Source organism: Mytilus galloprovincialis, chromosome 9 (genome assembly GCF_965363235.1).
Source record: "Mytilus galloprovincialis chromosome 9, xbMytGall1.hap1.1, whole genome shotgun sequence".
Lineage (NCBI taxonomy): Eukaryota > Metazoa > Mollusca > Bivalvia > Mytilida > Mytilidae > Mytilus > Mytilus galloprovincialis.
In genome coordinates, this window is record NC_134846.1 from 68,443,683 (window position 1) to 68,470,691 (window position 27,009).

A 27,009-nucleotide genomic window follows, 5' to 3' on the forward strand; every position below is an offset into this window, starting at 1 on the left:
TGCATCTTTTGCAAAAATTAAAACATAGCAAACATTCCTGAATTTACAGATTTTCAGCCCTTTAAATAGTTGCATGGTTCGCTTACCGGTTTAGTTTGAAGTTTTTGTTTATTGTTTTCAACAATTGACCATTTGAATACATCTATTGGCACATGTATGACAGATCGACTGGTTCTTTAAGGATTGTAAGATAGAAAGTTATTTAAATCTGCTGATTCAAATGTTTCCTTGTGCATGTTGTGTTGTGTCTCAAATTGTCATAAATGATGGAATCATGTTTTACAATTCTTTAATATCATCTGGTAACAATTTATATATGTAAAATATATAAACAATCTATCACAGTAAATACAAACTGGTAACATAACAACAAATATTTACATATAACATTATCACCATGACAACCAACTTTAAATGTGAATGAATAAATATAATGATAAATGTATTGATCCCTTACATGGTGTATAAACAATCATTGAATTACAATTTTTTAGTGAAAAATATAATCTCACATTAAGCACCATATACAAATACTTTCAGTAAACACAGTATAACACAAGATTCTAAATTTTAACATTATTGAATAAATTATAAAAGTACCCTCCAGTTTGGTTTTGTTAAAATACCCCAAAATAAATCTGAGAATCAGTGAAAGAGTCAATTTTCGTATGAAACTATGTTACAATTGATGAGCTGCTAACTCTACTTATGGATTTGGATAGGTTAAGAAAATTTTTGGCAAATGTATCATAGTAATAGGGTGAACATGATGGCTTGTACATGTAGATGTAACAAGGCCCTATATATACCAGGTCCTTTTTAAGTCAATGAAAATCATATTTTGGTGGCAGGTAGAATGGAAAGAAAGCAGATTTAAAATGACACAGAATGACATCTGTGGAAATATGCTGATGACTTGAGTAATAAATTAATGGGTTTTGAACAGATTGATTTTCAAACAGAAAATAAGATGGAAAGCTTGAATTTAAGTTATTAAGCCCATAATAATGCTTAATTTATCGTTTCTTTTTAAAAAGTCAATCTACCGAAAAATTGCTACTTAAAAATAATGAGCTAAAATATTGCTTTAAAAAAGTCTTAAGAATTTAAATATTTTAAAACAGAAAAATCAAAATATGCTTAGATATAAAAGCTATAAAAATTCCCCCAAAATATTTAACTCATAAGAATGGTTGTATTTTTTTAAATAATGATGAGGTACATACACATTACTTGTCATAACAAAGGCAAGATCTCTAGCAAACATAAATTGCTGACATCTAATGATGGCTGATTGTAAAAACTGAGGTAGATTATATTTGTCATCTAACATTTTGGTACAGAATTCTATTAATATATCTAGACTGTCAATACTTAAACACTGGAAGGTATACATTGTCCTCATATTAATCCTTCAAACTTCCTGCACCTGCTTTGAATGTTCTTATACAGTCATTTACAAAAAATCCAGTGGAGGTTTTGGCACCAGCTGTTGGATACAGTCTGTCATAACTTTCATTCATAGAATACATGTTAATATGTCTGTCTAAATGTTCATCCCTGGAAGTTCTGGTACTGACTGAAATTGAAAATATATATCTATCTATCTAAGTTTATTGATATGAAAAGTCATGAAGATATAAGCAATAAAACCTCTAAAGACAACTACCAAAAGAAATTTGCTTAGGCAAAAGAAAGAAAAGCAAGGAGCCAACAAGTTTATTGTTTAAGGATTTGCTAAGAAAGAGCAGCATTAGACAATCTCCATAACTCCAAACCGTCTCCAAGTTTTGATGTTTTCTGGAAGGACAGGCAGACAGAAGAACGACATAAAACAGATATGGATGAATGGATGGAATGACAGACAATCAGAAGATGACCATTACCATAAACCCTCTGGTCAAGTGTGAGGGACAATGACATAAAAATGCGAAACCCACATTTGCTGTCTGTCTGAACTTTAATAGAACAAGTCCTCCAATTTTGGTTGTTTTATTGAAGCTTCACTGTACGAATGATTCAATGCACGTTTTCACCACATTCCGACATGTGTTTTTTTTTAAATATGAAATACTATAATGATTCATGCAAAGTATGGTAATTTTTACCCATTTTTGACAGATTTTTTAAAAAGATGGCCACAAATACCATGTAATGGGAATAGCTAAATGCAGTGCATTAAAAAGCTCTGGATATTTTATGGGTTTTTGAATTCAGTCACATTGTATAATTCCAATCAGACACCTTTATTGTGTTCCTGCTTGTCAGTATCTGTAAATAATTTAGATTCATAAATAACATGTATATAGTTTGTACTTATCACATAGCCTTACCTTAATGTCTAACATCTGATAGGGAACATGGTAACAAATGTTTTTGTGGTCTACTATTAAATGTCCTTTCTTTGCTGAAGGTCCAACTACTCTAACCTCTGAACCTTTTCTAAGTACATTTTCTGGAGTATCTTTGGCTGTAAAAAAAGTTAATATAACATTACCGTAACTATAGTTTGGAGATCTCTTAAATTTAAGAGACTTCTCCTGCTGAAAATTGTCAATCTTCAGCTGAAACTTTAAGTTACGTTTACTGGAATTCTATGGTTTAAAAAGTCTCCAATTTAAAACTTAGAAATTTGTAACATATGTGCATGATTTTCATGAGTAATATAGAGATTAAAATATTTTGATGTTTTATTGTTCTATTAATGAAAACTAGAGTCTGACTTTTAACAAAACACACTCAAACATACCCAAAACATCATGTTTAAAATCTCTTCAGTGAAAACAGCCTAGTATGTCTATATGTCTGATATTTCTATACACCTGAGTAGTCATGTTGAAAACTCTGATTAGGTTAAAGCGGAGTCTATAATCATAAGAGTTGGCTGAATCTCTACATATATACATTAATAGTCTGCTTTTAGTCTAAGACCTCTACTCTAAAAATTGCTAAGTCTGACCTGAAATACACATACCTGAATAATCATGTTTTATGACCCTGATCTGTGGATAGCTGAGCTTGACCTGACCATTTACACAATAGGACCTGGTATTAGGGATGTCTGGAGCTGCTTCCTGAAAGATACATGGTTGCAAATGACAAAAAGACAACAGATGACAGCATTTGTCAAATAAAAAAAGTTAACTCTACTGAGTAGGGCAAAGCACTATATAATAATGTAGATCAAGTTTCAATAGAAAGGTGAAAATTCAGTTTTTATTCTTTTCAATACATTTTTTGAATTCTAAATCAAAATTTGGTTACCATCTTGCATATCGTAAATGGCTGTTCAAAACCAAAAATAGATCAAAATTTGATGATCAAATAATACATCTAGGTCATCTGACAGTTTATTTAATGTAGCATACTCTGTGAATTTGAAATAAGTAGCAGCTTTCAATATGCTTTAAAGTTATTTAAAAATATTATTTGGTTTATTTCAAGTATTAGATGTTCTGTTAAATTATGAACTTATACTCAATATAAAAGTGAATGAAGTTTTTCATTTTATCTGTCAAATTTCTCTGAAATTGAGGTCAAGGGCCCTATAAAAAACAATACTGCTTACCATACTTATATTGTAATATTTAGAAGCTTGATCTAGTAAATATGGTTCCTTTTTAATAACTCCTGTTTTCTTCATATCTTTTCTGAAATAAAAATGTACATAGAAAAATAAGAAAAAACAACAACAAAAAAATCTTTTAGAAAAATAAAACCGGTAAGATTGTAAACTTAAAACATAGATAGTGCCATATATTCACATTGTAATTTTGTTCCACATGGGATTATAGAAATACCAGTTGTCCGTCCTTCTGTTTGTCAGATGAACCATGCCAGGCAGAAATGTACAGCTAACAAAGCTTCCATACAACAAATATAGTTGACCTACTACTTATAGTTTAAGAAAAATAGACCAAAACACAAAAACATAACACTTTGCAATGAACCGTGCAATTGAGGTCATGGTCAAATAAAACCTGCGGGACTGACATATAGATCATTTCCATACACCAAATATAGTTGACCTTTGGCATATAATATTAGATAAAAAAGACCAAAACTTAAAAACTTAACTTTGACCACTAACCATGAAAATGAGGTCAAGGTCAGATAGACATGTACACCTTACAATCATTCCATACAACAAATATAGTAGACCTATTGCATAAAGTATGAGAAAAACAGACCAAAACACAAAAACTTAACTATAACCACTGAACCATGCAAATGAGGTCAAGGTCAGATGACACCTGCCAGCTGGACATGTACACCTTCCAGTCCTTCCATACACCAAATATACTAGCCCTATTGCTTATAGTATCTGAGATATGGACTTGACCACCAAAACTTGACCTTGTTCACTGATCCATGAAATGAGGTCGAGGTCAAGTGAAAACTGTCTGACGGGCATGATGACCTTGCAAGGTACGCACATACCAGATAAAGTTATCCTATTACTTATAATAAGAGAGAATTCAACATTACAAAAATTCTGAACTTTTTTTTCAAGTGGTCACTGAACCATGAAAATGAGGTCAAGGACATTGGACATGTGACTGACAGTTACTTCGTAACATGAGGCATCTATATACAAAGTATGAAGCATCCAGGTCTTTCACCTTCTAAAATTTGAACCTTTTAAGAAGTTAGCTAACGCCGCTGCCTCCGCCGCCGGATCACTATCCCTATGTCAAGCTTTCTGCAACAAAAGTTGCAGGCTCGATAAAAATCAAAGAGCTGATAAATTGCATATAAACAGGAGTTATGTCCCTTGGAAATGCAGATTTTATAGGAAAATCAGCATTGATTAATTATATTAACAGGACTTATGTCCCTTGGAAATGTAAATTCTATATGTGTATCAAAAGTCTATACAAGCAATGTCTTGTACAAAGTTGAAAACCAGTGTTGATAAATTATATGAAAAGAAGTTATGTCCTTTATTCATATTGTAAACAGAAAGTAAAAAAAAATGTTTCCATACTTATGTGACTGTGGTTTTGGTGACATTAAACTTTCTCTTTGCTTGGTAAGTCTTGGTTTGACAGCTATCCATTCTAGTCTACATTTCAGTCCTCTCCAGTGAGCTTGTATCAGAGCAGCAGCATTGTGAATTTTTTCTTGTCTCATGGCTTCTAGTTGTTGCCTAGTTCCCTCACTGAAATAAACATCAATCATACAACATTATTGTCCTTATTTCTCTAGAAAGTCATCATTCCTGTAAACAAACATTAAATTGTCTTACTGAGCACAGCCTGGTACGACCACAGAAGTTGAACACTGAACAGTTGGGGCAAATTTGAACACAATATTTAAGCTTGATACTGTCTGAATTTGCATTGTGATCATATTGACATAATACAGGTTTCTGACACAAAAAAAATGTGGTCAAAGATCTTACAAATCTATTGTGCAATTAAAAGTTGCTTTTTTCTTCTTAAAACTAAATTTGAAAAATTTTGAAGAAAAAAAATATGAACCCCTTGAAAAAATTGGGACCCCCCCAAATTTTTGAAACCCTTCTTGGAGTATTTCTCATTACCAATGCCTTAGTACCTTACTACCTTACTAATAGTACATTTTCTATCAAATTACCTGAAGAAAATATGTTTCTTTCCTATTCTCCATTGTGTACTAACATATGGTAATTTACTTTCATCCATTGCTTTTAGAAACTTTTCTAAAATTATCTGTAAAATAAACAAATTGATTTTCATAATGAGATTATGCTATCTTTCATGTCTTTGTTATTCAATTGAATAGAACATTTGCTGTCACAAACTTTTGTACAAAGACCTGTTACCCTTCTGTAAAGTATGCCACTATAAATATTAACTAACAAGTGAAACTGTGAGCTACTGCTCACTGATGAAACCCCTGCCACAACTGGATAATTTTAATAGTGTAAAAATATATTAGTGTTCGGTAAACAAGAGGTTGTTGAGTGATAAATCTGAAAATGCATCACATGGTAAAGCGGTTAGCATACTCATCTAAACCATGTAACAAAATTTCAGAAATCCTTATAATGAGACAAAAAGGACTAAAATTTTCAACTTGGATGTTATGTGTAAAATGATGTTAGTGTTTGGTAAACAGGAAGTTGTTAAGTGATGAATTTGAAAATGCATCATACAATAAGGCTGACTCATATAAAACCTTGAAACCAAATTACAAAAATCCTTTAATGTAGTTCCTGAGAAAAATGCCACAAAAAACATTCAAAGGACGGACAGACGGACAGACAGAGGTAAAACAGTATACCCCCCTTTTTTAAGCTGGGGTAACAGTTTAATAATAAAAAAGTAAGGAAGTAATTAAACTCAGTACATATGGTTTGCTTGATTTAATTTTATCATTGGTCAAAATTCAAATGTACAGTCAACTTTTCTTGCTTTCCCATGATTTCGGTATCATGAAAAGGGAAACCATGGCTTATAAAGTCACGAAGAAAGAACATGATGTTTTGCAGATCCTTAGAAAAGAAAAAACTTACTTATTGTTTAATAATCATAAAAATAGAGATTCCACAACAGTATCATCTGCTCTGAAATATTTAAAATTTCGTGAGAGGAAAAACATTTTGGTCACTCAATACAGCTGAATCAAATGATGTTAGTGTTTCAAGAAGAAAATTGGACTAACCTTGCACTGATCTTGGGGAGATGTTAGTTGGTAAGGATTATGTAATCCCATAAATACTCTGTATCTATGGTTAAACAGTTTAAATCTCATTCTGTGAGGGATTCCTGAAAATACAGACAAGTACAGTATTATGCGAATTACAACCAGATGCTCCGCAGGGCGTAGCTTTATACGACCGCAGAGGTTGAACCCTGAACGGTTGGGGCAAGTATGGACACAACATTCAAGCTGGATTCAGCTCTAAATTTGGATTGTGATTAAATAGTTGACACAGCATAGGTTTCTGACACAGAATGAATGTGTTCTAATGAACTTAAAATTTTTGTTTTCTCTTAGAGCAATTCACTATGCTGTTGAATATTAATCCTCTCAAAAAAATGTTTGAAGAAATTTTCTTTTTTATTTATGAAATTTCAAATTAGAAAAATTGAACCCAATTTTTTTAATCACATCCCCCTTTCCCTTATTCCAAAACTAATCTCAATTAAAATTTCTAATGGAGTTTGCAACAATAACTACTCATTTAAATACATCATAAAATATTAAGATGTAAAAAAACTGCTTGTTATCACTGAATGGTAAAGATTATTTTAATTTATCAGTTGGTAGTAAAAAGTGTATATACATTGTATATTGTATATAACAAAGATTTAGGTTGATTCTGGACAAAGAAAGATAACTCCAATTAAAAAAAAATCTTGCTATTGCACAATATTTTGAAATTAGATATTTCTTGCTTACTATTCTGGACAAAGAAAGATAACTCTAATTAAAAAAAAATTTGCTATTTCACAATATTGTGCAATTAGATATTTCTTGCCATTGCGCAATACTGTGCAATTGAAAAGACTTGCTATTGCACAATACTTAATATAATAATTTTAGATCCTGATTTGGACCAACTTGAAAACTGGGCCCATAATAAAAAATCTAATTACATTTTTGGATTCAGCATATCAAAGAACCCCAAGATTTCAATTTTTGTTAAAATCTGACTAAGTTTAATTTTGGACCCTTTGGACTTTAGTGTAGACCAATTTGAAAACAGGACCAAAAATGAAGAATCTACATACACAGTTAGATTTGGTATATCAAAGAACCCCATTTATTCAATTTTTGATGAAATCAAACAAAGTTTAATTTTGGACCCCGATTTGGACCAACTTGAAAACTGGGCCAATAATCAAGAATCTAAGTACATTTTTAGATTCAGCATATCAAAGAACCTAACTGATTCATTTTTTGTCAAAATCAAACTAAGTTTAATTTTGGACCCTTTGGACCTTAATGTAGACCAATTTGAAAACGGGACCAAAAGTTAAGAATCTACATACACAGTCATGACAGTTAGATTTCAAAGAACCCCAATTATTCAATTTTGATTAGTTAGATATCAAAGAACCCCAATTATTCAATTTTGATTAGTTAGATATCAAAGAACCCCAATTATTCAATTTTGATGAAATCAAACAAAGTTTAATTTTGGACCCTTTGGGCCCCTTATTCTGTTGGGACCAAAACTCCCAAAATCAATACCAACCTTCCTTTTATGGTCATAAACCTTGTGTTTAAATTTCATAGATTTCTATTTACTTATACTAACGTTATGGTGCGAAAACTAAGAAAAATGCTTATTTGGGTCCCTTTTTGGCCCCTAATTCCTAAACTTCCCAACCGTTCTTTTGTGGTCATAAACCTTGTGTCAAAATTTCATAGATTTCTATTCACTTAAACTAAAGTTATAGTGCGAAAACCAAGAAAATGTTTATTTGGGCCCTTTTTGGCCCCTAATTCCTAAAATGTTGGGACCAAAACTCCCAAAATCAATCCCAACCTTCCTTTTGTGGTCATAAACCTTGTGTTAAAATTTCATAGATTTCCATTCACTTTTACTAAAGTTAGAGTGCGAAAACTAAAAGTATTCGGACGACGACGACGACGCAGACGCCAACGTGATAGCAATATACGACGAAAAATTTTTCAAATTTTGCGGTCGTATAAAAACCAAATGTTGTCCACAGTTGTGTATAAGAAGTTTGTGGGGGAATCCCTGAATTTATTCATCAATTCACTGTTCATATATACAGTCCGCCAAAAGTTAAGCACCACCGAAATATAACTGGCAATATTTTTTTAACTATTGCAAAAAAAATATTAATGTTTGGTGTTATGAATTACCTTTAACATACACTAATAAAATTCATTACGACCAAAAAGATTGCACTCCGATAAAGCAGTCAACCAACCTTTTATCAAAGGTCATATGTGCGTTTATAAATACACTGTTTCTCCAGGTGGTCGTGTAAGTGTTCGTACATTGGTCCGTCGACTTTATAGAGGCAAACGAAGAGCATGTCGTGGTGTATAGAGACCTGTACCTTCAAGCAGGCACTCTACCGTCAGGTTTAAATGGGATAATGAACATCTATGCTTGAACATAAGAACCTGACAAAACACTTATTGGTCAGATGGGAGTCAGTTTCCTCTACTGCCAGAAGACGCCATAATACGAATTTCGCAGGGGAAAAAAACGGCCTATGACCAAAAACAATATTTGCACAAGGACTGCATGCATTGCTGGTTGTGTTCCAGTACGGGGTTGCTTCTTATACCGTTATAAGCTGGGTATGCATATTCTGCAGGGTAACATAAACGGACAAACATACAGAGATTTGGTGCCTTAACATATTGTAGTCCGTCATTTTAGTAATCCCCCACTTGCGTCAACATTGTCAAGACACTTGTACCTGAATGACAACGCTATACCACGCAGGGCAAGAATTTTAACCGAGTCCAAAGAGCAACCAGCCATTTACACTAATTTTTGGCCTTCCTTGACTCCATGTATGAACCCTATCAAACATGTCTGAGATGCCATTGTCGGAAATCTCAATCGCAGAGATTCACCTTTACAAAAGTTTGTCGATTTAAAAGTGGCATTTGTTGTTTAATGCAACAGATTTCCTCAACTAAAGTTTTGAAGGCTTGTACCGAGAAAGATAGGTCGTGTTATGAAACTGTACCGGAAATGAGGTTGTTACACATGCTATTGACTCAAATATTGACATTAAATTTGCCAAACATACCAAAGATTATGTGTAGAAAATTTTAATGGTATTGGGTGATTAATTGTTGTAAAAAAATAAAATCACAGTGAAACTTAAATTCCATTTCTTAATTGTGTAATTTACACTATTTCTATGAACGAAAAACCTATATGCATAGAACCTTCATAAGTGACCAAAATTATATTTGTTATTTGTTTATGGTATACATTAGCAAAATTGCTATATGATTGTTTTCTATTTTTCGAGGAACAATTGATTTTTTAAATTTGAAAAAAAATCGATGCAATAAAAGTAGGTGGTGCTTAACTTTTGGCGGACTGTATATTTTTAAAATTATTTTAAGCAATGTTTACTGATGCTTAATTTAGAATTCTTTTTCAATGGGTTTTATATAAAATATTCATGATATCACAGTGAATAAAATCAGCTTACTGCCCTGTTCTGATGTAAGATATATCGCCTAGCTGATGTTCAATAAATACATCAGAGCAAATTAAATATGAAGTATAATATACCTGATATTTATGCATATATTCATGTTTTTATTTTCTGGAATACATTTCATTTCACTCATTAAGCAGTGCAAATTTATATTGAAAAATCATTTTTTAATTTTATAAATGTTTTGTCATAATTAAAAATATGTGTAACAGATTTTGCTTTCTTCTGTATATACCTCCTGCCATAAGATGAACTGTTTCTAAAATCTGCAATGATCTTAGTTGTCTGATTATCACATCTTTATCATATAAATCCATTTCTCCTCTATCATTGGACTGAAAATACACATAAACAAATTACATAATAAAGTTACAGCATTCAAAGATTAAAAAAAACAATAATTTCTTTACTAAGTAAAGTTAGCTATTGAGTTATAGTCATTAGATTTTGTTAAAAGACTACTTCAGTTTATTTGCTCTCTTTGTAAATATTATCTATAAATGCCACATAAAAAAAGCAGGATTGACTTGCTTACTTTTTATATTTTCAATATTAGGTCAACTGGATGTAAAACAAACAACAATCACTCATCAAAAGGTGAGATGCTGATTCTTGCTAATTATAACATTTAAAATGGTTGACTGTTTTTTTTCAAGGATTATTTCAGGATAATTATAAAAATATTTATATTTAAGGAAAGCTTGCCAATATTTCAGTGAGTATCAATTTTCATGGATTAAGGAAACATTTTATTTTCATGGATATTTAATTTTCAAGGTTTGCCAATATCTGCATACAAGCTTAAAGAAAATGTTTACTTCCTTTAACATTTAAATTTGGGGTTTTCCTTTAACTACAACAAATTCATATTCCATTGAATAATAAAGAATCCACAAAATTGAAGTCACTTTCAGTAAAACCAATAATTCTAAAGTTTTATAGTAGTTTACCTTTAAACACTGTACAAAATGACATTTAGCATGCACAAGTGTTTTCAATAAATTGTTGATCTTCAACTGGAAGTCAGAATATACTGATCCCTTGCATTCACTGAAATAAAAAAATAGATCTCATGGTATGTCGATGGTAATGAAGAATATTCTTAATTTGAAATTAGCATATACATGTACATGTACATGATTATTAATATTTACCCTGAAAATATTTTGAGTTATGTCCCCTATTTAAATTTATGGCAGGAAATTCAGATTTATCTGTGTTAAATACAATTCAACAGCAGTTTTATAAAACATTGGAAGATTATATGACTAGATTGTGAATTTGTAAACAAAAGAATGGAGAATGTTTCCCTGGGCAACAGATGATGCCCATGCTTGTTTAATGTTATAAAGGAACATAACTCAAGAATGGTGAAAGTGACTCATGGGAAACCCAAATTCAAAGTTGATCTAAGTTTTGTGGTAAAAAGCTTTGTGTATAAGTGACATAACATCATGAATATTGATTAAGCAAACTTTAGTTAGAAAAAGGAAACCTAAATTCAGCAATTTTTCTATTTGTAAAAAGGCATAACTCTAAAACGGTAAATGTGATGCCATCCTAATTCATTCTTGATCTGTGTTTTGTGGTAATAAGCATTGGTATAAAGTTTCATCATATTTGGATGAAGCAAACTAAAGTTAGAGAGCTAAACCAATTTCTGGACATACAGGCAGACATTGGTAACACTTAATTCCCCTTCTGCCGCTGGGAGGGGGGATAAAAATTATGAGCATTTGGATCCCCCTACCTTTGAGTACAGGAGTCGATTTCACAAAAAAACTTACGACTAAGATTGATAGTAAGTCATGAAAAATTGAGTATACTTAAGATAAATCTTAGTCGTAAGTTTTTTTGTGAAACCGACTCCAGGCTTTTTTGTCTTCAACAATGAACTTGAACTTTCAAAATTAACAGAGAGTGTCACGTTTACAGTAAAATTAACTTACCTTTTACTTGTACCACCAGGCAAAATTCTATGTTTCAGACCTTTTGGTCCATTCTCTGTAAATAAAATAATTTTATAGTCTTCAAGTAATATGTTATTGAAAGCATTATAAATAGTTTTCATATGCTGCATAACCATTTTTTCTCAGCTTATTTGATTTTATATTTTTGTAGCATGTACATTTTCATAAAAATAAATACCAAATTTTGCAGCTGAGTAGACACCTGTTCTGAGAAACAACTGTTGAATTTGTTTTATGATGGTTTAATAATTATTTGAAGTGTTTACTGTCATTTTTAAAGGCATTATTGATATTCTGAACTGTAGCCATTATTAAGTGTAATTTTAGATAATATTAAACTTTAAAAACAATGAACACTGTTCCCTATGAATTTATTTGCTTAGAGATAAATCTTTCTCTCTTCTTTGCAACTAAGTGGAACTATTTTCTTGTAAATAAGATGCATATGCTGAAAGTAATATCTCTATACTCTTAATAAACATTAAAATGGTCATTTTCTAAAATCATAAATTAACACACCTAAATACTGTATATAGATCATGCATTTGTATTAACATTCTATAGGAGATAAACAAAATACCTCTTGGTTGTTTTATTTCTTGGTTAAAAAGATGAGTAGCAAATCCAAAGTTACAGTTCTGTTTGGAGAGCACCCACATAATATCATCTGGTAAGTGGTCACGATTACTTGGTAAGAAATTATTGGCATCATACACTACACGACCAGAAAAATGACGAATACCAAACTGATGATCTGACTTTGGCAATGGTTCAAAGAAACTGAAAAAAATAAAATAATCAGAAAACTTTTTTCAAATGCATCTTCATTTTTTCCTTATTTGTGGCTGTAACAAAATTTAACTGGAGAACCTCAAACATGTGTACATATTTTTTAAATCTATTCTTTGAACTGTAGATGAAGTATTCTACCAGAAAATAAATTCTCAATAACAGGCTGCTTTTCCAACTAACATGTATTTTCTAATGCAAAAATTTACTAATATATCATATTTTATGAATAATCAAGATAAACATTCCGAAACTGATATCAATGAACAGTTCAGTGCATTCTCAGTCAATGTATAACTTTCATAGCTTTCATAGCTATACTTACTAATTATTAACTCTATGATGAATTTTAACTTTAGATACAAATGACTCCGATGAAGTTTTAGGTTGTGTACATTCTGTGTCAAGAATGTTAAATATTCCATTTCTCTGAAAATATACAGAAAATAATTCTTCATTTGAGTAATAAAATTTCCTGTTTGAAAGATAAATGATTAAAAACAAAACTCATTAAAACTGCTTAAATCTCGAAGAAGCCTTCAATTTAGGATAAAGATACACAACTTTAAAAGTTTGGTTCTCTGTATTAATCCAAATGCATTACAGATGTACAAAAAAATAGAATCTTATAGAGCATTAATTGATACATTGTAATAATAAATGGTATTTTTTATTGTTTTATAACATTTAATATTTGAAAACTTACTGGTGATGATAACAATTCTAATATAGGATCATTATCAAAATAAGTAACATCCACGTCAGTTTGAACCTCCTCCTCTCTCAGAGATTCCATCGTACTTTTAAATATATGTGTATTGTAAAAATGTTGTATTGTCTCTGCACACAAGTTTATACATAACTGTTCTAATTGATTTGTCTGTAAAATAAAGACATATTGACAAATATTAATCTTAAATAGACATTTCGTTGCATATGATGGAAATGTAAACTAGAGGCTCTCAAGAGCCTGTGTCGCTCACCTTGGTCTATGTGCATATTAAACAATGGACACAGATAAATTCATAACAAAATTGTGTTTTGATGATGGTGATATGTTTATAGATCTTACTTTACCGAACATTCTTGTTGCTACAATTATCTCTATCTATAATGAACTTGGCCCAGTAATTACAGTGGAAAATATTTTCTAAAAATCTACAAAAATTTATGAAAAATGTTAAAAATTTACTATAAAGGGCAATACCTCCTAAAGTGGTCAACTGACCATATCGGTCGTGTTGACTTATTTGTAAATCTTACTTTGCTAAACATTATTGCTGTTCACTGTTTATCTCTATCTATAATATTATTCAAGATTATAACTAAAAACAGCAAAATTTCCTTAAAATTACCAATTCAGAGGCAGAAACCCAACAACTGGTTTTTTCGATTCATCTCAAATTTTCAGGGCAGATAGAAATTGACCTGATAAACAATTAAACCCCATTTCAGATTTTCTCTAATTGCTTTAATTTTTTAGTTATAAGCCAAAAACTGCAATTTACCCCTATTATCTATTTTTAGCCATGGCGGCCATCTTGATTGGTTGACCGGGTCACGGGACACAATTTTTAAACTAGATACCCCAATGATGATTGAGGCCAAGTTTGGTTAAATTTTGCCCAGAATTTTCAGAGGAGAAGATTTTTGTAAAAGATTACTAAGAGTTACGAAAAATGGTTAAAAATTGACTATAAAGGGCAATAACTCCTAAAGGGGTCAACTGACCATTTCGGTAGTATAGATTTATTTGTAAAACTAGATACCCCAATGATGATTGTGGCCAAGTTTGGTTTAATTTAGCCCAGTAGTTTTAGAGGAGAAGATTTTTGTAAAAGTTAACGACGGACGATGACGCCGGACGCCGGACACTGGACGCCAGACGCCGGACGCCAAGTGATGAGAAAAGCTCACTTGGCCCTTTGGGCCAGATGAGCTAAAAAATATGAATTATTATCATTATTATAACATTGTTGTTTGCATCCATAAATCTACATGACCCCTTATCATAAACTATTAACAACTTTTTCATTGAATGTCTTGCTTTTCCTAAAGTATCTTATTGATGTTGTGAGTATGTTACAACTTATTTAACACTTGATGATGCAATGTTATTAAAAAGAAATATCTTATTGCTTCCATTTTAGATTGGTTTTTAATCAGACTGTTGGTAATGCAAAAGAGTCAATAAAATAAGGACACATGCTATTTCTACAACCTTTCAAAGAGATTAAATGAATTTTTAACTTTGAGTGGTTTTTTTTTCTTAAATAGTATATTACTTTATACATATACAGATTTTTTAATTGATTGGTGCAATAAAGAATAATTACCTCAGCCACCTCAAAACCAAACATATCTACAATACTTATAAAACCATCATATTTTGTCTTCTCAAACTGACTAGATGTACTACATGTTAATGATGTTCTTCTACTTGATATAGAGTCAGGCGATGTAGGTTCTAAAAATATCAACAATAACATAGTTTTAAGTTATCTGCGGATATGATTTATTTAAAGAAGAATCCGTTGTAAATAAAGTATAATAAAAAGTAATGATCACCTTTCTTATTCCGATGCTTCAGACTGTGCAAAATTAACATATATTGTAATGATTATACACGAAAAAAAGCATTATAATGTGAATAGAAAACAAGAGGCTGTCAGGGCAATAGCAAACCGGATTTATTAACATTTATTTGTGTCCTATGACAAGGACAATTACTGCTGAACAGTGAAAGTGAAACTCATCAATATCGAACTTGACCTCCATTTTGTCATTTGTAACAACATATTAGAATTTGAAAAGCTTTTGACGAACCGTTCATAAGTTAAAGCATGGACGCTGTTTAGCAGCCAACTTTTCAGAACCTCTGTCATCTAATAAATGATCTGAGTTATCTCCCCTTTTATACCAAAGCATTTACTTTTGAGGATTAATTAAAGTTATATTTCTGTAATTGCAAAAATAGTTTTTATTATATTATTAATCACATAAATTTATTGATCATCAAGTAAAATGTTCGAAATATCTCAAGCTCAAATAGTTGGCACAAGTTAGTAATAGTGATGTGGATAAGGCAAAATCTGTTTTTGGAAATTCAAAAAATAAATCAGATCAAAACAATTAATTGAAGGCAGAGAGGCTTTAAGGTGCTACTGATTAGTTCTAATGTTCATAAAAATCATTATCAAATATGCACAAGTCCATTTTTGTTTCTACTGTAGATTTAAAGATTCATGATGCTGATGAAAAAAATACCCAAATCCAATCTTAACCCTTGAGCTCCATCATAATTACACTCCATCATAATTACAGCAATTTTTAAAGCTAAGCAAAATGTTTCTTGAGTGTGAAAAAGAGAAAACAATCATTTGTCTCTGTGACACTAACCTATGTTTCCTGAAATCATTAAATTTAAACATGTACATAAGAAATTGCAGGTCAACCGAGCAAATAGTTTGAAGCGTATGATTCCAGTAGTGTTTTCAGTGCTCTATAACCTTTAACACTTTGCTCTTTGAATATTACTGATCAATGTTTTTCAGGACTTACATTTATTGAGGTAAAGACAGATGAATAAATAAACAGAATTGCTTATATAGGCTAAGAGTATAGTCAGAGACAAGGTCAAGTTTGAAAAAATCATTTGTCAGACTGACACAATCTATCTGGAAGCACATTAGTCCACAGCTTACTAAATTTAATATTACGATTTCTTTTTCTTTCATAAAATACTTTTTTACTTTTAGTCATACAATTTTATCATTAATGTCTCTGATATTATAAACAAACCTTGATGAATGTTTGATTCTGTACTATCTGATAATAATGAATTGATACTTGGTCTCTTTAAACTGTTGGCTCTCTTCAGTATGGCTGATACCGTTCTACAGTACAGTGATTTGGAAAATGAATCTCGTGTAGCATTTGCCTAGGAAATAAAAGGTACAATGATAACAACAAAATACACATGATGAAGTATAACATAAATTGTCTTCACACTCAATTTGAATTTACACTTGAAAGTAATCTAAAGTGGTGAGATAGAATTTTGCACATGACAGATGCTTTTTATTACAATCTTAAATGACTAGGATAATCAGTTTTCCTATCTAATAGTTCTCTCTGGACACTCAAGTTTACTCCAAAAATAAAAACTGAGTACCATGAAATAGCCAATATGAAATGAAAATGACATTAAACACCAATTAATCATTCCATGCAATGTATTGTACATATCATAAAATTATTTTGAATAACTTCATTATCTTCTGTCTATATGGTCTTGTAAAATTCTTACCACTTATTTGAATTCTATTTTGTCTAAGCTATACTTACTGTATTAACATCCGCCAATGATTTACAAACTTGTCCTCTAGTATTTCTTGTCTTTGTAGTAAAACCTCTGTATAAGGCTACACCAGACACTCCAAGCAAGGCTGCTACAGCTTTTATTTCTACAGTATAAAAGGAGACTATGTCAATCATTTTTTTTTTTTAACTTTGGTTATGATAAAGTCTTGCATGAAATTTTTTTTGCTGTCATCACAATTTTGAGGTCCAGATTATTTTACATATTTCAAAATTCTTTCAGACATTTTGTAGCTCATTTCTTTCTTATTGCAACTTACTTTTTTTATAAACATAAACCATACAGGTGTTTGTCAATTTTCTTAAATGAGGTTAATTCTATATTTCATTTTATCAAGCGCTAAAAATATAAAATACAAGGTGTTCAACTCAGCTCAGCTAGGATCTAGTATAATTATTTTAAAGACACAAAAATAACTGTCTGTCCAAAGCAGTCAGCTGTTTTAAAAAAATGTTAAATAACTAGAGGAAGATTGGATGTTATTCAGATAATTTATTGTTTGGATACCGTCTCACAGGAATATAAATGCTTAATGCCTATGATAGTTTGAAAAAAATTAATAGAAAAATATGCATTTTACTGAATATCTTAATCTGTTGTTTGATTGTTCGGACTTCCTACAAAATTAATACAATATGACACTTCACATATAGCATTTTAGTATTTTAACTTTTGCCTTTTAAATCTACGTTCTTTAAGAAATTTTAGAATCAATGATAAGTATATAAAATAATACCATTATTGCCAACAATATCAAGCTCCAATCCTGTCCCTTCAACAAACTCAACATTCCCTAATAACAATACAGCAGCGAATATCCTCATAACATCAGAGAAAGGTATACCAAGAACTGACAGACAAAGCTAAAACAAAATATAGGTATATTAAAACATAATAACAATACAGCAGCAAATATCCTCATAACATCAGAGAAAGGTATACCAAGAACTGACAGGCAAAGCTAAAACAAACAAGTGAAACTGCGAGCTACTGCTCACTGATGATACCCCCGCCGCAAGTGGATAATATTAATAGTGTAAAAATATGCAAGTGTTCGGTAAACAGGAAGTTGTCGAGTGATGAATCTGAAAACGCATCACACGGTATAGCTGACTTATATAAATCCTGAAACCAAATTTCAGAAATCCTTGTATTGGAGTTCCTGAGAAAAATGTGACGAAAATTTTCAACTTGGCTATCATGTGTAAAATCAGACAAGTGTTCGGTAAACAGGAAGTTGTCAAGTGATGAATCTGAAAACGCATCACACGGTATAGCTGACATATATAAATGTTGATACCAAATTACAGAAAGGGTGGATGTGTAGTTCCTGAGAAAAATGTGACGAAAGTTTCATGGGACGGACTGACTGACGGACGGACTGACGGACGGACGGACGGACGGACAGACAGAGGTTAAACAGTATACCCCCCCTTTTTTAAAGCGGGAGTATAAATATAGATAAATTAGAACATAGTTCTATATTAATATACCATTCTACTTAAGGGCATCCGATACAGTTTCAAGGGAGTTAACTCTTGGCGCGACATTAAGCGTTCGAATTCCCGCAAAACGTCACTTTTTGCGGGACGTAATGCGTGTAATGTTCTGTAATAAGAAACGTAATGTGGAATTTTTATGCTCCAATTTCTGTTTCTTTCTCCCGCATGCTAACTTCTACGCCATTAATATTAGTTCATTCGATTCTAACAGGATAACAGTCTAATAACCTTATAAGAAATAAAACAAATTACTGTTTCTTTGAGATCTTCAACAAAATATCGTATAGTGAGCAATCTCAAGACGACTGACCCAATTGTTGCAAGTCAATTATCATTTTTATTATCATTCATCATCTATGATTGACATTTTATTACATCACAAGAAACCAATGATATTTTAAAACTAATACGGAAAATGTAGGTAAACGCCGCAAATATAAACAATGATACAACTTTTATAAAAGAACAAAGTTCTTATTTCTTCCACGTTGCACGTATTTTATCTAACAAAAGGCAATAGCCAACAATATGTTTATACATCCGTAAATATTTTGACGGGACATATCATGGTATACAAATGCCCGCGTCCGTCTGTCCGTCGTAAACATGGTACAGCATATTATTCAAAATCATAAGACGACGGGCGTATCATGCGCTCGTAGCGAAACTGTTTATTTTTTTATTTTTTTTATATTTTTTATAAATATATTAGAGAAATGACGGAATGACAGCAAATACAACGCAATTTCCAATATAATCAATATTTCCGAATGGCATAACTCTTTTAAAGAATAGTTGATATGCACTGATTTTCGAGCGTGTCTATACGATATCAGTTTTATAGAAAGTTAACAAGAATTGTACACTTGAAAAATGTGGAATGGACGTGCGATATTTTATGTACGCGTTATATGGTGAAAAAAATATATAGTTATTGACCAACGCTATGAGAGAAGAATTTTAATCGCAACTAATCGAATCGTATTTGCCAAATAAAAAAAAATCAAAGTTATAGTTTCATTGTTTGGACAAACGCATTCTTTAGCAAATTGAAGAGTTATCCTTTATAAGATTTTGCTTTTGTTTTCTGACCACATAAAACAAAAGATGTGGTAGAATTGCTAATGAGACAACTCTCAACAAGAGACAAACATGACACAGAAATTAATAAATATAGGTCACCGTACGGTCTTCAACAATGAGCAAATCCTGTACCTTATAGTCATGTTTTACGTACTAACGTAAATTCTAATTCGCGTTTAATTTGATTTACTGTCCAACGTTAACTTTTAATTCGTATCAACAAAACCGGATTTCTCTGTGATTAAAACGTGAATAAAAGAATTTAAAGGATTATTTGTAATGAAACAGCAGCCCACCAAACAAAACAAAATAAGTCTAGAGGTCAACATACGGTATGAAATAATATACGATTGTGTACAGTAAATGTACCTGTATGTCAAGTTCTAAATTGCCAAATATTTAATTTCAAAAGCCGTAAAAATTATCAACAGTCCGTAATAACTTTTCTTGAGATGTTTATTTCTCACTTAGACCACAAACAGAGAGAGGGATTTGTTATTCACATGATTTTATTTCCGGAAACAATATTACCAATTTATAGATAGTAATTAACACATCTTACAAGCAATATTTATACATCTGAAAAATGTCTCCGGTCATTTGCAGAGATAACGTCGAAATTGTCTGCCAGCGACGTCGTGCACTTTAGTGCTAACGTTGAGGTTACAAAGGGGGGGACGCAATTTTTAGGATAAATCGCGTTTATCACGGAATCAAGCACGGTGACCTATATTTTTTATTTGGGATTTGGAGAAAGAATGACAAAATGCAATTTATGCAGAAAAATCATAAAAATGACATTTTCAGAAACAGTTTATTTCTATGTTTTTAGGTTTAAAAAAATACCACTTTGAGCATCTGGTCCGCAATGACAAGCAAGGCTTGAATAATTGTATAGTTATTCATGTAGTGATTTATTTTTTTCCTTTTTGTCACTTATCACAGCTTCAGATTGAACCCTATCTTAATAATTTACGACCAAACATATCTGCTCCAAAAAAATTTTAACATTGCCTAATTTTTTTACAAAGTTGCACAAATCCCCACTTTTTAGCCTCAATTTTCTCGAAAACAAGCACGGTGACCTATGTTTTATTTTGTGTTTTATTTCATATCTCGCCAAGGCCTACAACATATTACAAATTTATAAAAATGACATTTAATCGAGAAACTGTATCGGATGCCCTTAAAGATTCTAAAAAACTCGTGTGTACACTATTGAATTTAAATGAAACATTTGCACTGTCAACTGAAAAAGTATTTGACTTCCACTGCTGAAATAGTTAAGTGAACAATTTATACATAATAAAAAAAAAGTTATCTGTTCCTTTTGTCTAAACCTGTTTTATCCTTACTCAGTCATTCACTATCAGTCTTAAGATGTTAAGTCTGAAAAGGGTGGACCAGAATATTTTTTTAATTTCTAACGAGAACATGTTTTTCAGTTGACCCGATGTTTCTCATTCCTTAAATTTATGTTAGACATTTGATATACCCACAGTTTCTAAAGGTGAGTATATAGAATAGAAATGTCTATCTGACCATTGTAATTATTTGCACATATCAGAATATTTAGATTAGAGATGAAGTCAGTCCTTTTTTTCCAAAACATTTACTGTGAAAGTACTTTTATTGTGGGGTACCAATTTTCATGGTTTTCGTGGATGACTTTATCCACGAATTTAAGTGTCCAACGAAATAAAACAACCATTGTCCAAATCAAGACATGGAAAGAATGGAAAGATCCTCATCGGTAGGTTTGACTACTGATATGGTCTAGAGAAAATATTGAATAACGTAAAATATTTCATAGCAGTCACAGAACTACAACCCCATGCAGGATTATACCCATTTAATCTTTAATAACCTAAAGTGTACAACTTTTGATCTTTTAATTCTCTTAAACATATTTTTGATCGATGAAAGTCAAATTTCCGGTATTGATATGCTGGTATTATAAAGTGTTCATCTTATATCCTCGTAGTTCTCGTACATATGGGAAATTATCATTTCATGCTGGGCATGATTTTCATAAGAATTATTTGACAATTTAAGATACGTTTATAGCATTTGTTTATGTTACTGTTTTCTTTAGATGACATGTTTATGGCCTAATTAACACCTCTTATGGGCTTTAATCTGTTGATCACTTTATCATGGATTAATTAATGTTATCACTACGATTAACACATTAACACGGGTCAGTGTTTACCTTGCAATTTCCTCAATCCAGACTATTTGTAACCTTCGTTTATAAAGGCTTTAATTTTTAATTTAATTTTTTTTTCAGAAAACTAAAACCCACGAATTTAAAAACCCACGAACAAGTAAATATTGCTCAAACCACGAAAATTGATACCCACTAATTAAAGTACTTTCACAGTATTAGAAGGAGGGTACAATGTTCAGTTGATTATTACCTGAAAAAGTTAGTAGTATGTTACTGTGTGTTCTGGCTTAAGGTATTTTTTTTTTATAAAATGTTTACTGCTATTAGAAGGATTGTTCCTAAATTGTGGCCTAGTGTGGAGTGCACGTTTTTTTCACATTGTTGTCAAATTCAATGAGACAAACCTATTTATATAACTACCGGTAAACAAATCTTTGCATATCACACAAGAAAAGACGTTCTCTTTGAATATAGTGAATATTACATGCATATTTATAGATACTCTTCAATAAGTGGAAATACTAATGCCCTTCTTTTAACTTTTACAATAATCCAGCATCACTGCCTATCTTTTTAATAAGATTTACAATAATGTTCACAACTTACTTTCCATGAATCAAATCTAGATTTATCTTCCATGTCATTAAAATCTGTATTTCCACAACTCAGATATCTCAAATTATGTACAGAATGTCCTGTCAGGTGTAACTTAGCTGTGAAGAGAAGATGATATATATCAAACAGTGGTATGTACAAACAAATTCATTTATAATCAAATGCATCATTAAAACTGATTCGTTGAGCATATTGAAAAATTCAAAGTAAAGACAAGGTAGTATCGGTAGGTATCTGAGTGATTCATAAGTGTTAACAAGTTACAACTCAACACTGTCAAGCTGCTTACCAAATATGAAGTCATTCTCTAGTGAAATTTCTTAAAAGGAGCAAGGTGAACAGACGGATGAAAATACAGACAAGATGATTGCAGTATAGCTCCAACTGAAGGATATAATATTGAGTTTTATGCGGGATAGTATCTTGTGACAGGATCCCTGAAAGGGATATTAGACCAATAGCATGATATTGATAAACAATAGTCTGAATTTTCAATGAAACATTTAGTTAATAAATAATGTTTCTTAAAAATATAATTTTACCCTTTTCCTCTGCAGAAAGACCAGATAACATTTGGTAGAATATGTGGTAGTTCTTCTCAAATCTTTGTATACTGCACACTCTTGACTGAAAAAAACAGTTATAAGTTTTATAATGTATTTGTTGTCTGGAAATTGCAGATGAAGGAATAACATTAGGTTATATAAATTCTAAATTAAGAAAGAAGGTGCATTAATAATAGTATCCTATAAAATAAACAAAAAAATTTCAGACAATTAAGTGTCTTTTTACACATGAATTGCAAAAATCAAACCATAAAAGCCTTCAAAACATTTTTTGTATAAAATATTTAGTAAAAAATTGTAGATGATGAATTTTTAATTGCATAACACTGTAACTGATTGATGATTAGATGGTTATAAATGTTTGTCCTTTGAATGAGAAAATCGTAGAAGAAAGATTAACAGACTAATTAATATTACCCTATCCAGAAGGTATGCATGAACTTTAGTACGATAAATTGCAGCATCAGTAAGAAAGTTCTCCACAAACATTCCCTGAAAAAAAAAAAGTTTTCATATCAAAGGTTGCTTTTTTTTACATATCAGTATATAAGGACCTTTGAAGATTAGATGTTGCTCATGCCAGTTATTTTGAAGTCGCTGTTTTAAATTGAAACATCCAAACATTTTATCAACTATTCATGAATAAAATGTAGAATAAAAAGATGAAACTTTGGTTTGCAGCATCCACCAATTAAAGTGTTAATAAAAATACACTCAACTGGAAATCTCTAGACCTCAGCATATTTACAGCATATTTACAGAAAGAGGATCAACTAGAACCAAATACCTGTAAGCCATCATTGTACACTAAAGTACCAAAAAACTAAAAAGTCAAGATAATTGTTTGATTTTATAAAGACAGCATGACTGTATGTTCCAGCTTAATAAATATGTTTCACTCATTAAAAATCCTCTATAAATCATGAAACTTAACGTTAATTGGTCTTCAAAAGATGAAAAAGCAGAACTTAAAGAAGTTGAAGTTGAATATATACAACAAACTATCAATTATGGGAACACTTTATTGGTATGTCCTCTAGAACATCTGCTACATACTCTCTGTACTGTAATTTTATGTTCCAAATTATGCAATCCTTAAAAGTCTCTTATTAGAATTTAATATTATAGTTACCCCAAAAAAAAGTGTGTAACAATTGTGAAAAAAAATATTTATGATTTAAACATCTTACTGCTCTACTACATTCAGGATTTGTAATGGTTGCAGCACTAGTTAGGGACCTCAGTACTGTTAGTGTGGCTGACAGATGTTTGAAGGCATCAGTCTCGGGTCCTCCACCTGCTATGTCAAACAATTGTCGTAGTAACTGCATGGCACAATGTGTTTTACCACTCCCACTCTCACCACTGAATAATACAAGTATTGTTTTTATAAAGATTAAATCATATTCAATTAACATATTTAAAATTTGACAATAAATTTCATTAATCTATTGAAATGAAAAAATAGCTGCGTTTTACATTCTGACAACTTTTCCGGGAAAAAGTCTATGTTTTCAGAAATATGATATTTTATTAACTTTTGTAAATGGGTTGTCGATTTTCTAAAATATACCTTGTATTTTGGATAATTTTGTCTTCCACTTTTTCGTACCACTCACTTAAAATTATTTCACTTTGACCATATTTCCATACCTTACAATGACTGCTTGTGAATGACCATTTTCTGAGTGTTGTGACACAGCCTCTCTTATCATACGTTTCATCATCAGTGATGGTTGACTATCAGGATCTACCATGACTTTGTATGACGGTTTGTGACGATTACAATTAACGGATACTATTACTGGTCCTATTTTGTTCTGAAAATATTTTAAGAGAATGTTAAAAGAATTGAATAAGAAAACATTCTTATTCCTGTTATATATAAAGGAAGGCAGAACATTGTCATCATGCTATACTTCCATTTTGTAGACAAATAAAAACACACAGAGAAAATAGGAACAATATCAAGAAATAAAGGAGGAACAAACCCTTACTGAGGTTTTTTTTACAAGTAAATGATTTAACAGTGCATTTTTTGGCCGAAACAAACATTTTTACTTTTAATATTAGACTAGATATAAATCAAGTGCATATATGAATCAAAGTGCGTGTGAGCACAAAAAGTTAAAGATTGCTTTCATTTTGCAATTTGGTGGGTTTTTCAATTAATATTAAATAGACCACTTTCAAGTTCATCCGTCAATAGAAAAAACTCGTCAATTATGCGCACCTTTATGACGACATTTACCAGATACAGGGGATCGCCTGTATCCCTGCACTATAAACATTCAACAAGCATCTTAGTGATCATCATTGTGCATGATAAACTAGAAATAATGTTTATTTTGTAAGGGCTTAATAACAATTCCCTAATGACAGCAGTGCTAATTGTCAATTAGGAAAATTTAATATGCTGAATAAATCGTGCAATATAGTATTATAGTTTTACAACCACTGGCTCAACATTGGAACAGAAGTGACGATCATGCCCCTAAAGGCATTAGTGATGTTCACTAAAAACAGAGTTTTTGACGGAAATGCATCAAACTTGAAAGTTGTCTATTGTATTTTGATAGGCAACTTAAAAAAAATTGTTGGAGTTATCTTCCTTTGTTCATGATTTTATCTTTGTAGTTTTACCTATATTTATAACAGATTCATACACCATGAATAACTAGATTAACTTTGAACAATAATGTCTTCTTGACAAGTACAGTAATCTAAAACACATCATATTGTTATTGTAACAATTATAAACCAATTTTTTTTTAGACTTTTCTTAAATATCAAAGCATAACATATTATCAATAAATTGCATGCTATTTTGAACTATCAAAGGAGTGATCAATCTGGGAAGAAAGAGATGTCAAGTCAGTAACATAGGATTTTGCTTGCATTTCATACAATCATTACCCAAAAAACAGGTTATCTATTAAAGCCATCTTTAAATTCAAATTAAAATCTACAGCATATGATAAGGCACAGATTCACCTTATCAAAAAATGAAAACATCATATGTTATAGATGTCAAGCAAACAATCAAACCATAAAAGAATCTATAGATAAAAGCAATCTTTTCTAAAACCATCAAAACTGCTTCCAATAAAATTATATAAACTCATGTTATTTGGCAATATAGTCAATGTACCAAATCAGATGTTAAACTTCAAATGACTAAATCTGATGTTAAACTTTAAATTACTGATACTATCATTTGTATAAAAGTTTAAATGATGATGTGAAAAACAACATTAAAACAACAAACAACATCAGTATTGTGTAAACTAACCATTAAAGTTCTTATAATGTCAATATACTTCATAATATTTAAAACCCTGGTTTAGGAGTTTTTGTAAGTAGTTATGATACATTGACACCTAATTACTACAGACATTTGTCTACCTCAATGAATGATATAAAAACATCTCAACATCTTAACAAAATTACAAAAACCACTGAAGCACAGTAATGTAACCAAAAGACATATTTCATCCATAATCCTCTTAAATTGTTTACAACAACTATTTTCTTTAAATACTTAAATTCATCTGGATACATTCCTATATAGCTATATATTAAGGACAAAAAGCTACAAAACTAGATGCTCTCCTGGCAAAAAAAGATAATCATAATCTAATTAAACCCTAATTCCACAGCATTGTGTTAAAGGAGGTTAGCTATTCAGTTTCAAAATAACAAGCTTTTCATATCACTAGTATATATCTTGATAAGGGATTAATAAAGGACCACAAGAGCAAAACAAACACACAGGT

The 27,009-nt window shown here is 31.1% G+C and overlaps 1 protein-coding gene across 4 annotated transcripts in view; it reads right to left on the reverse strand.

Annotated features, from left to right (window-relative positions):
- Window positions 1–277: 277 nt before the first annotated feature.
- The window catches only part of LOC143045753 (unconventional myosin-VIIb-like), a 60,207-nt gene continuing 33,475 nt past the window's right edge, over window positions 278–27,009 (reverse strand). For 3 of the 4 annotated variants that reach the window (XM_076218473.1, XM_076218474.1, XM_076218477.1), the window contains 22 exons: window positions 24,887–25,053; window positions 24,424–24,598; window positions 23,651–23,725; window positions 23,210–23,294; window positions 22,659–22,765; window positions 18,034–18,160; window positions 17,264–17,382; window positions 16,718–16,856; window positions 15,253–15,383; window positions 13,623–13,796; window positions 13,242–13,345; window positions 12,708–12,907; window positions 12,107–12,161; window positions 11,108–11,207; window positions 10,393–10,492; window positions 6,649–6,752; window positions 5,599–5,693; window positions 4,988–5,161; window positions 3,569–3,650; window positions 2,975–3,074; window positions 2,334–2,470; window positions 278–1,579 (listed from right to left, as the gene is read on the reverse strand). In XM_076218473.1, coding sequence (XP_076074588.1) covers window positions 1,547–1,579; window positions 2,334–2,470; window positions 2,975–3,074; window positions 3,569–3,650; window positions 4,988–5,161; window positions 5,599–5,693; window positions 6,649–6,752; window positions 10,393–10,492; window positions 11,108–11,207; window positions 12,107–12,161; window positions 12,708–12,907; window positions 13,242–13,345; window positions 13,623–13,796; window positions 15,253–15,383; window positions 16,718–16,856; window positions 17,264–17,382; window positions 18,034–18,160; window positions 22,659–22,765; window positions 23,210–23,294; window positions 23,651–23,725; window positions 24,424–24,598; window positions 24,887–25,053 — 2,583 coding nt within the window. In that variant the 3' untranslated portion in view covers window positions 278–1,546. Of the gene's footprint in view, window positions 1,580–2,333; window positions 2,471–2,974; window positions 3,075–3,568; window positions 3,651–4,987; window positions 5,162–5,598; window positions 5,694–6,648; window positions 6,753–10,392; window positions 10,493–11,107; window positions 11,208–12,106; window positions 12,162–12,707; window positions 12,908–13,241; window positions 13,346–13,622; window positions 13,797–15,252; window positions 15,384–16,717; window positions 16,857–17,263; window positions 17,383–18,033; window positions 18,161–18,188; window positions 18,259–22,658; window positions 22,766–23,209; window positions 23,295–23,650; window positions 23,726–24,423; window positions 24,599–24,886; window positions 25,054–27,009 lie in introns of all 4 variants that reach the window. The other variant, XM_076218475.1, reaches the window with a different exon arrangement.